General features: G+C 47.8%; 3 protein-coding genes across 3 annotated transcripts; 1 reads left to right on the forward strand and 2 right to left on the reverse strand.

Annotated features, from left to right (window-relative positions):
* Positions 1–11: 11 nt before the first annotated feature.
* FOXG_06717 (uncharacterized protein) lies at positions 12–503 on the forward strand (the record flags this gene model as incomplete). The annotated part of the gene is made up of 1 exon (XM_018385382.1): positions 12–503. One exon carries the CDS (start codon positions 12–14, stop codon positions 501–503), a length of 492 nt encoding a protein of 163 aa, XP_018242715.1.
* Positions 504–3,901: 3,398 nt separating this feature from the next.
* On the reverse strand, positions 3,902–5,490 carry FOXG_06718 (salicylate hydroxylase; the record flags this gene model as incomplete). Its single annotated transcript, XM_018385383.1, has 6 exons — positions 3,902–3,983; positions 4,036–4,114; positions 4,174–4,369; positions 4,439–4,960; positions 5,016–5,117; positions 5,179–5,490. The coding sequence occupies 6 exons, from the start codon at positions 5,488–5,490 to the stop codon at positions 3,902–3,904; spliced, it is 1,293 nt and encodes a 430-aa protein (XP_018242716.1).
* Positions 5,491–6,255: 765 nt separating this feature from the next.
* On the reverse strand, positions 6,256–6,396 carry FOXG_19367 (uncharacterized protein; the record flags this gene model as incomplete). The annotated part of the gene is made up of 1 exon (XM_018399580.1): positions 6,256–6,396. The coding sequence occupies one exon, from the start codon at positions 6,394–6,396 to the stop codon at positions 6,256–6,258; it is 141 nt and encodes a 46-aa protein (XP_018242717.1).
* Between the last annotated feature and the right edge of the window lie 5,159 nt (positions 6,397–11,555).

Here is an 11,555-nt window from a genome sequence, read left to right on the forward strand (position 1 = left end):
CGACAGGCGAGATGGGGAGGCCACAACGGGCCACTGTGAGGCGACGCTGGGGCGCCCATGCTAATCGGGTCGTGTCAGTGGCCTTCTCGCCTGATGGCCAGCGTCTCGCATCGGCTACACACGACGGGTTCATCAAGATCTGGGACGCCAGGATGGGCGGTTGCCAGGCGACGCTCGAGCTCGATAAGAATGAGGAGGATGAATATATTTTCCATTTCGAAAAGACCGGCGCTCGCCTTCGTACGAATATTGGCACGTTCGACCTCAGCCTGCTCCCATCCTCGCCGCCCGCTGCACTGCCTGCATCCAGCCCTCGGCATCACCTACTTCAATGTCAAGGTTATGGCATTAGTTCTGATCGTTCATGGATCACATATGAAGGTCGGAATCTGCTCTGGCTCCCCCCAGAGTATCGCCCAGTGACATTAGCGATCATGGCATCAACTGTAGTACTCGGCTGTAAATCGGGACTGGTCTTGCTATTCCGGTTCTCGGAGGCTTAGGGTTAGGACAGGGCTAGCTAGGCCTACTACTGTACCAATTACCCTAGTAACTCATGACCAAATCAACTCTAGTAGAGTTGATTTTATTGACCCACTTTAAACCTAGTAGGGTTGATTATTGCCAGGGTGTAGAGTTGATTTGACTTTGTCCCATATACAGGAATAGTAGTGCCGATCAGAGCAGGGGTTTACCCCAGAACGCGACGGGTCCTGTCGCGTAAAGTGCTCCGAACTGGACAATCCCACGTGGCGATGCCGAGCGGTGACTAGGGACCCAAAGAATCCCCACCGAGTCAGGATCACCTGCAGGGACGAGAGCGAGCATGAGATTGTGAAACGCGCAGCGGAAACAAAACTGGCCCCAGGAGCCCGGATCCTACGAGACGAGTTGTACCCTATCAGAGTGGATAATGTCAGCCGTATTGCGGTCCTAAACGAGAGGAACGAAGTTCGAACTGAGATCACCGAGATGCTCGGCCGAGAAAATGACACCGAGGTTGCAAAGATAGCGTGGCTCAGCAAGAGAGATATCCCCAAGGCGTATGGCTCGATGGTCGTATATCTCAAAAAAAAAAAAAAAAAAAAAAAAAAACGGTCAGAGGCTAGGCGGTTCATCAATAAAGGATTCTTTGTGGCTAGAGGAGAATGCAGTACGACAAAGATGTTTGCACGTCATGACCGCCTCAAGCAATGTTATAACTGCTAACAGATCACAAGCCATAAAGCCTGTCAGTGTGATAGACCACAGGTTTGTAGAAGGTGCACGTAAGAAGGCCATCACCACAGTGTATGCACAGGAATGATTCCGAAATGTATCCCATGTGGTGGCCCCTATAAGTCATACAGCAGAAGCTGTCAGAAGCTCTATCCATCACAACATGAATAACATATTCTGGTTGTTTCAGCTGAATGTCAGAAAGTAAGGGCCAGTATATGATAGCTTGATGAACGATAAGGACATTCAGGATGCAAATTTATTAGCCATCCAAGAACCCCAAGCACAGAGGATCCAAGGTAGGCTATTGATGACACAAATAGGGCACCACAAATGGGTCAAGATGGTGCCTACGACAGAGAGGGAAGGTAGATGGGTGATTCGGAGTATGCTATAGGTGAATAAGGAGGTGGAAGCCGAGCAGGTGCCGATAGACTCCCCAGACGTGACGGCAGCAGTTGTTCAGCTGCCAGATCGTCTGGTCTTCACGGCATCTGTCTACATGCCGAGGAGAGACACCTAAGCTCTATAGGACATATGCGCTAAGCTTTATAGAGCTATTCAAGAGGCGAGACGGAGATTAAGGGGAGCGGTGGATGTAGTGGTTGTTAGTGATTTCAATCGCTACGACCAGGTCTGGGGCGGAGATGATGTAGCAGTGGAGAGATAGGGCGAGGCGGATCCGATTATCGACTTAATGAACGATTTCATGCTCAGAAGCCATCTTCACTGAGGCATAAAGACGTAGCAGAGTGGAGATTATAAAATAACTGTCGACTTAGTCTTGGCCTCTAAAGAGCTTACAGATGTAAATATCAAATGCGCGATACATAGCACAGAGCACGGATTAGATCATTACACGGTAGAGACAGTGTTCGACATTTCAGTCTTGGCGCTAAAACAGGAAGAAAGACTTCTATTTAAGAACGCACCCTGGAAGGAGATCAATAGTAGGATCACAGACACGCTGAGGAGCAGGCCAGTGGTGAATACAGTGCAGCAGAAAACGGATAGATTGATGTCAGCTGTCTTGTATGCGGTCCAGGCGTTAACGCCCAGAACCAAACCGTCGCCATACGCAAAACGATGGTGGGCTGTAGCACTGAGCGTGCTTAAAGGATTAAAGTAAAATGTGTTGAGCAGCAGCAAATGTGTTGATTGATTGTTCTTCTGTGTGGGGTATTCCATCCCACAGGTTTTACTTTAAATCACCCAGCTTGATTACTAAGGGCTGTTGTTCCTAAGGATCATTGAGACCATGCTCGGCCTGCGACACTGTCATAAGCCCTATCTCCTAACAGGCATATATAAATAGCACAGTCCTATCCCTTTCATCCACCTTATATATTCACCGCTAAACATGGCAATAGAAATTGCTGCCAAGTCTTAGTATATTATCCATCCCGCACGGGTTTAAAAAGGCTGGACACGGCCTTTGCGTCGCAGCATAAGCAGCATATAGTCAGTTTACCTAATAAGGCAATCACTAAACGGAAGCAATGAGTAGGTCTAGTAATACCAGACTTTATTAGTTGGATAATCACCCGAAAGTTGCCAATAAGACGAGTTCAAACATGCAAAATTACCATACTTAGGTCTCTCAATCTAATTTTATTTTATTTGACTACAGCAACAAACTCCTTCCAGTGAGCTTGATTTCTCTAACTCTGTTTCTTAACTGCCTTACCGTCGCTCATGCCAGTAATTCCATGGCTCAAAAGCAAAAGTGCAGTCTCACTCAAGTCAAAAATACATACGATCCACTACAACCCCAATCATCTGAAGTCCAGATTCTTTCAAGTCTCCCTTGGCGGGCCATGGCAAAGCCCACTCCGCTAATGCCTGCCAGGTCGGAGAGCAGCAGTGCAAACTGCAACAGCCTCCATACTGTGATAACTTTCGAGTATCGGGGAATAGCAGCGGACAGAAAAGCAACAGCTAATGCAAGACCGCCACTCTGGTGGAAGAGGAAGACTTAATCTAGGTCGTATTTTGAGTTGGGGGCCATTGAGGTCACTGCGCTAATTGCATCGATGAAGCTTAGATATGCTCCTCCAAGAGCAATAATAGGATGGATCCATTTTAAGAAGAAAGTATAAAATTTAAAGGTTTTGCTGTCAGTAGTTAACATGTTGGTTGTAGGAATTTAGAGAGTTGTTTAATTAGTGTTTTGCAAAGAAGATTGTTTCTGAGTCTGTGGATGTAGTGTTTGAATGAATATTTCTCTTGTTACGGTTTCGGGACACCTGGGTGGCTTATATAGAACGAGTACTGTAGTGAATTTCTTGGGTGGTAAGCATTAGGAAAGCAGTCAATAGTCCGTCGGGTTAATTATGGTGGTTTGACCACTCGGTCATTTCCAAAAGTCCGTTATCCCGTAAGATTTTAATTTAGGGTTGTGAAGGATTTAGGCAATCACTAATGTTATACCCAGCTATGATAAGCTTTGTGGAGCCTTTATGATTTATGCTTATGCCGTACCTGCTTTAGGCCACAAGAACAAGAGCAAGAACAATAAGAGAACTTTAGTTAATTTCCTTTTAAGAGGCATGGGTAGATATGCATAGACGAGGAGGCTATAAGTTTACTATAAAACAACAGTTGTATAACCTTAAGATGCTGAAACGCCATTATGCTGAGCAAGGGGAACCGTGACTCTGCCTATCTTGAACTTATATTCTTCCTACTTTGGCGATCCAGATTTAATCTCTTGCTTCAGCCTTCTCTTATTAAAAACTTCTATCACATGGTTCCGCATATTATACCTTCAGAGAGTCAGTAAAGAGTAGTCTACTTTAGATCTCAAGCACAACTTACAAATTCATCTCGTCGATAGTTAGTTTACCATCCTCATTTGCAACATTATAGACCTTGGTGTCTGTGTTACTAGAAAAGCCTGTGAATAGTTGTCAGTATCTACATCCAAGATCCCAGTATCAGCTCGAAAGCTCTCACCAATTCGCTCGTTGATGTTCTCTCGGGCTCTTGCCGATGCAGCCTGGACCTTGGTAGCCCTGGGCCTGCGAACCTCCTCGAATACTCTAAGAGATTCACGGATGTCGCCTTTAAAGTGCTCTTTGCTGAAAACAAGACCAATTGCGGCTGCGTCTTCGATGGCCTGGCACGCGCCCTGACTTTGATCCGGCATCATCTTTTCCTTCTCTTAGTGCATGAAATATAGAGGCAGAAGAGCATTAAAGTTGAAACAAACGTGACTTACCGGATGAGCAGCATCCCCCATAATGCAGGAAATACCCTTCGTCCAGTGATCATAGGGCTCATGGAGCCACAGTCGCCAGGGGCGGATCTCATACCCAATCTCAAGATGCTTGAAAACCGACCGGTCCAAATCGGGGTATGAGCCGAGAAGCTCATCTAGAGTGGCCTCTTGATCCCAGGTCTGTGCCTTTAAATCGCCCGCGTCGCGCGGGAAGAAGCAATAGTAAGACAGGAGCTTGCCTCCATTGCAAGGAGACAGAACAATCTTAAAGTGAGTGTCGTAACCTCCCCAATACTCCAGAGCGCTGTTCTGAGAGTAGTCGACTAAGCCAAGCTCCACGGCTTTGGCTGTGTCAACATTGGTATGGAGACATGTGCAAGTAGCCGGTTTGCGATCGGGCTTAATGCCGAAAACACTTCGGAGGGTGGATCCAATGCCATCGGCTCCAATGACTACATCGTGCTTTACCATTTTGCCGTTGGCAAAGGTAACTTCTCCAGTCTCCACATCTACATGAGTAGCCTAGGATAAAAGACGGTGATTAACGACATTCCTGTAGCCATGTTTGATGACTTACTCGGTGGTTTACAATGAGTTGGGCAGGGGTGCCCTCGCCTTCACCAAGGGCACTATCCATCAACATGCGATGCATATACTGTCGATGAAACATGTAGTAGACCTAGATACGGTTATGAGCATTACTATCTCCGATAGAGATTCAAAACCGCCGTATCACTTACATAGCCCCATCGTTCTTTATAGTCCTTGAGGTCGTAGACACTAATGGGCTCACCAGTCTTCCAATCACGACTGATCAATTTCTTGAGAATAACCGGATCACCAATTTCAATGTTGACCTTCCACTCTTCAAGCCAGCGAGTACCATTCGCAGCACATGAGATAGAAGCTCCCACTTCGCCGGCGAAATCAGCGCGCTCGTAAATGGTGACCTTGTGGCCATGGCGTCGAAGAGAGGTAGCAACTGCTTGACCTCCGATGCCCCCTCCGATAACAGCCACGTCAAGTGCACGCCACCCACTTTGAGTCGACATAGCTCGTTTGATGTGGTTGTCTGGAATGTTTGTAATTGAATAGTTAGACAGGACGGAGATGCAGGCGGTCAGGCTTCTCTGAGGTTTGTCTGGGAAAAGAACTTGTGGTAGTCATGATCTTTTGAAGCCTGAAATAACTTTCAGAGGCTTTAGTCTTCGACTACTGACATGCATTAAGCACCCGACATAGCCCCGATCTCTGGAACATAGAGCTACAAATCCCAACCGCACCGGCTTCTTTCCGGCCCAAAAGCCATCTCTTGACCTTAATCCTCCGTGATTCCGGAACTATCAGCGCGACTAGCCCCACCTTTCCGTTCCCGTTCCGATGAAAAATCATGCCTATCCTGTCTTAGTTCCGAAAGGACCACCAACTGAAACAGAATACGGAGTAAGCAATCAGACAAGTGTCATTACTATAGAGTGAGTTAGTCCGTTCCTTCCCCACGATTTATCACAGAAAGCCGCAGCTAGATTTGTGTGCGTATGGAGCAATCCTCTTTACATCCAAGAATTCATAATCAGGGTTTTCCCAGTACGACCCCGATGGGGCGTAACTATTTGCTAAACAGAGGATAGAAAAAAAGAAAAAAGAAGAGGACAGGATGCACACCTCAGATTGAAACGGAAGCATAAATTCAGAATTAGATCAAGGGTAGGACTCGAGACATTCAGGATTTACAACAGAACTTCAAAGTCCAGCAGGCAAACCACACAATAGCAGAGTAAACAATACAGTCTCCCTTCCTTATTCCACCAGGTCTTTCAATCCTGTTGCTTCACTTCCTTCCCCTCCACGACGGTGGCAGCTACAACTGGCATCTTGAACTTCTTCCTACCAACAAAGGCGAAGTGAATAGCTCCAATTATGATCCAGCCAGACATAACAGCTACCGAGTAGTTCATATTCTCGGGCGTTAGGGGCAAAGAACCCGGAAATAGACTGAAGATAATAGAAATCATCATCCAAATAATGGCATCCAAGTTCAGGAGGATGCCGTTCGGGAATGGGTTACTTAACTGACGATACCTTTAGACCATTTCCAGCAATGAATCATCAGTTCAATCGCAACCGAACTACAAACGAGGTTGGGTATTCCGCAAGCCTCATGAGAAGTTCATGAAGTAATTAGTTAATGTGACAGTTCAAGGTAAGTCACGATTATCTATTATGGTTTGGGGAGCAATCTGGAGAGGCGGTAAATCTGATATCACCGTCATGATCCGCGATTAGACTGGACGAAGAAGAGGATATACTTCTCTGGGTTATCAGGAGGCTTTAAGAGAAGGTTTACTTCCTAATTGGACCGGTTTTTGCCATTTTCAACAAGATAATGCTCGTATTCATACGTCAGAGTCTTCGGCGAACTGGTTGTTGGAACACGGCATTTCCTGGATTGACTGGCCTGCTCACAGTCCTGATTTGTACCCAATTGAGCACGTTTAGAAGCAGTTGAAGTTGAACATTCGCAAGATGTTTCCATGTTTAAACCTCTTAAAAAACAACGAAGTTGATAAGGCAAAAGTGATAGAATGTATCAAGTTGGCTTGGGCAGCAATCACACCAGAGCAGACTGATAAGCTTATTGACTCTCTTTCCTGACGATTTGACGTTTGCATTCACGCCTGGGGATGGTATATAGAATATTGAAGAGAAGAATCAGGGCTTTATAATGATATACTTTTTATTATTGTTGACCTTCTATTTAATTGACTTTTGTATAAGTGAAGATATTCCTATTGAACTGATTGAGTTGCTATAGGGTGGGGTGTTCAGATTCTTTTGGAGCATAATTTTGGATCACTATTAAGTTTGGAAAATTAGCAATTTCACGGTCACTGCTTGTTGTGACCGAGAGCATTCGCCAGTCTGCTTAGCTTACTTTCTTCCCCGCCAAGGTGCACGAGGGCAAACTCGGTCATGTCGAATACTTCGCCATTGACAACAATCTGTTGAACAGGTGCTGGGGCCTCACGTGCAAGCAGGGATACTTTAAGATTACAGCCGAAATGGTAAAACCTCTAAGGGGTAGATTTCAACAGAACACAACAGGAATACACCAATTCACATCAATGAACCGAATACACGTAATGTTTGACACAATCCATAAATCCCCTGGTATCCCAGTTGGTGAACTGGGCATTCCATACTAGGGCGAGCGGTTTTGGCAGGAGACATGTTTCGACATGAACTCCTCCATCTAAGATCAGAAAAATCTATAGAAAGCGAGGCCTATATCGCAATTAGATAAAAAGTTTATCTAGAGCATTAAATCATGATTTCCGTGGGTGCGCCGTAGTTTTAAGCTTATCGTGGCTTGGTAGGCTGTGGTCCTGTAGAGATCAACTTTAGTAAGAGGTTTATGTTAATAGGAATACAACTATCTGAGTTTAGAAACTCTTATAAAAAGCGAGGCATACATTTGTTGAACAGGTGCTGGGGTCTCACGTGCAAGCAGGGATACTTTAAGATTACAGCCGAAATGGTAAAACCTCTAAGGGGTAGATTTCAACAGAACACAACATGAATACACACCAATTCACATCAATGAACCGAATACACGTAATGTCTAACAATTAAGAGTCTCAATTGCATCTCAGCGACCCGCGCACCCAAATGCATACGACCTTCGGTTCATTCTATCACCATGTCGGCCAAACACGCCGAGAGGATCATTAGCTACGCGTCTCCGGAGGATTGGGACTCCTGGTCCAACGAATTCAAGAAACTGGCGCACGCCTACGACCTGTGGCAGTATATTGATCCGACCGATCGCATCCGATGGCCTCAGCGACCAGAACTTCCAGAAATCCGAGACTACCCCAGACAAGCAGATCCGGACGATCCCGATAGTGGCACAATGACGCCCGGCTCAGATTACGTACCGCCCGGGCGAATCGGAGAGTTGACGTCTGAAGGAAGAGCGGAATACGAGCATGATATCAGGATCTACTCTCTGAAAGAAACGGCGTATAGAGAGACGAAGAAACAGGAGCAGAAGCTGGTCGAGTTTGTCCTCAAGACGGTCTCGGCCACGTATCAGAAAACATCCTGCGTCACGGGAGACCGATTAGACAAGTGGTATCAGGAGCTACGAAGATCTGGAGTGGTATACAACGAACGCCTTCGACCCGAAGCGCGCGACAAGTACCACAAAGCCGTACATACAGCCCCGAAGATCAACAAACTCAACGAGTGGGTCACGGAGTGGGAGACGACGATGGCCGAAGCGATCAGCAAGAAAGTCCCTGATGCCCTCGACGCGCAATGCTGGGCGGAAGACCTGAACCGAGCAATGTACCATGTTCTCCCCAGCTGGGCATCTACTTTCCGACAACACCGACGTCCTCAAATCCTCAATAATTCCCTCAACTATCGAGAGGTCGCTGCCGACATTCGATACGAAGCCAAAATGGCCAACGCTAGCGGAAGGCCGTCAGGAATCAAGAGAGGCGCATTCGCAGCCACATACGGCGCTGCATCCAGGAACGACAGACCTGCAATCACAGACCGCGATAATGACACTATTGAAGTCCAAGGAGACGCCTCAGATTGGGCGACGGACGAAACATCCTATGCACATCGAGATACGCGAGGCCAAGGCCGTGGGCGTAGAGCACGAGGCGGCGGAAGAGGAGTATCAACAAAACGAAAACGAGCAGAGACGACCGTCAATCCGAACCCGGACGGCCCTACTTGTCGAGGATGTTTGGGTTTCCATGACTGGAGAGGCTGCTGGTACTTATTCCCAGCCCAGAAAGCCGAAGGATGGGAGCCCAACCAAGCGATACAACGATTAATAAACGACCGTCTCAAGAACGATACTGGTTTGGTGGAGGAAGTCAAACGATTGTCCAAAAGTAGAGACAGAACCACTCAGGACGAGTGACTTGGGCGGGGTATGGCACACGTCAAGGCAAGCTACCTAGTGATGCACAACTTTATCGCAGCCTTCAACTGTGCCCCCTACCCTCTCAGACATTCTGCCATCCTTGACTCTGGATCGACAATCCATATCTTTAATGAAGTATGCAGGTTCCTCAACTACCGACCGGCACCGTCTGGAGACTTCGTCTACGCAGGGGAGTCACCAGTGGCCATTCACGGGTACGGGAACGTGGATATTCGCGTTCAAGGACCTCAAGGACCCTCTCTTCTCAGATTGCGAGATGTAGCTCATTGCATAAACTTTGCATGCAATATTGTGTCATACCGCCAGTTGCGGAAAAGGGGCTACTACTGGGATACCAAAGGGAATAACAACCAAATCCGCAGGAAAGATGATTCAATCCTCTGCACATTGACGGATCATTTCGACCAGTACGTACTGGAGTATATCGACAAATCAACAACGGCAGCGGCATTCCTAGCCAAACGGAAACAGTATGATTCGTGGACTAAACGCCCTCCTCGCAGTGGAGACGAAACCTTTTGGCACCTTCGACTTGGACACCCAGGGCCTGAAGCACTCAAGCACCTCGTGGGCCAATGTCGGGGGGTGAAGATCAGAGGGATCTCCACGGTTGAGTGTGATGCTTGTGGAATGGCGAAGGTGAAGCGCCAAGTCCGTCGACAAAGACGAGTTCCACCCGAGAAGGCTGGAATCCGACTCGCTATTGATTTCCACGACATGAGTGGGGATCCAGGCTACACTTCAGCTATGCTGGTCACCGACCGTTACTCTGGCTATATCTGGGACTATTATCTTCCCGATCGAACTGCACCAACGCTTATCGGTGCACTTGAGCATCTACTCAGAACACTAGAGCGACAACTCCAGTGTAGGCCCGAAGTCATCGAGTGTGATAACGAGATCCCGGATAGTCACCAGGTAAGTGACTTCCTCAGTATCAAAAACGGGATGCGCCTAGAGCCCTCCGCGCCATATGCCCAAAGTCAAAATGGCGGCGCAGAGCGCTCGGGGGGTGTGATCAAGGAGAAAGCTCGTGCAATGAGAGCTGGAGCAAAGCTGCCTTCGTTCCTTTGGGTTGAGATCTGGCGCGCTGCCGTATACCTATACAATAGGACACCCAAGTATATCTACAATTGGAAGACGCCATATGAGCGTTTCTACACTTACTTTGCCTTTAGGGACGGCGTGGTTGTCACGGAGCGTAAGCCCGATCAAACACACCTACGCGTGTATGGCTGTAAAGCCTTTGCGATGACGACCGATGCTTTGAAAAAGAAGAATCGGCGACAACGACTCAATCCCCGAGGGTGGATAGGATACCTGGTCGGGTATAACTCGACAAACATCTACAGGGTCTGGAATCCGTTGACCAACAAGGTCATCTCCACTAGAGACGTGATCTTCAACGAGAAGGAGACGTTCTCTGGGGATGTCCAACACCTCAAGGATGATTTAAAAGAACTAAACGAGGAAGAACTTATTCAGCATCTCACTGATGCAGAGGTCCCACAGGGATCTAGCATCAATCTGGATGCTTCTACCCAAGAAGAAGACGAGGAATTAAGCGCCTTGCCTGAAGGACTAGCGTTTGAGCGGGAGGCTGCAAGTTATCCACATAGAGGGTTTGAACGTGATCTCACGATTACGCAGGGTGAGACTGGCAGGACACTAGTCGTAGGAGATCGCAATCGAGAAGAGCCTGACGGGACTGATCACCCCTACACGACCGCTCGATTCACTCCCTACCTGACCCCGGAGACTTGCCCTCTACGGCCTGCTGCCCTTCTGGTCGCTACTATCAGAGAACCTCCCGTGAGGAAGGAGGGGGAAAACCCCCCTCAGTTACGAGCTGCGAAGATGGTGCATGTCCCACCTAGCGCTGGCACTTCCCCGGGACGAGACGGCGCAAATGGAGCCCCTCGTGTCATTTCAACTCCGAGCAGTTACTGGGAGGCCGCATTTAATGCCGGTCGACTCGCATCTGTGAAAGGGACCTGGAATGGCAAGGTGGTGAGTAAGCGGAAGCTCGAGAAGCAGGCGAGCTCGGCCAGCTGCCACCCTGATAGCGGAGAACCTCAGTTTACGGGAAGTCGAGGGGAATCTACTAAGCTGATGGATTCTCGTCTATGCCGGCTGCTCGTTGTGATGTTC

Source organism: Fusarium oxysporum, chromosome 3, assembly GCF_000149955.1.
Source record: "Fusarium oxysporum f. sp. lycopersici 4287 chromosome 3, whole genome shotgun sequence".
Classification (NCBI taxonomy): domain Eukaryota; kingdom Fungi; phylum Ascomycota; class Sordariomycetes; order Hypocreales; family Nectriaceae; genus Fusarium; species Fusarium oxysporum.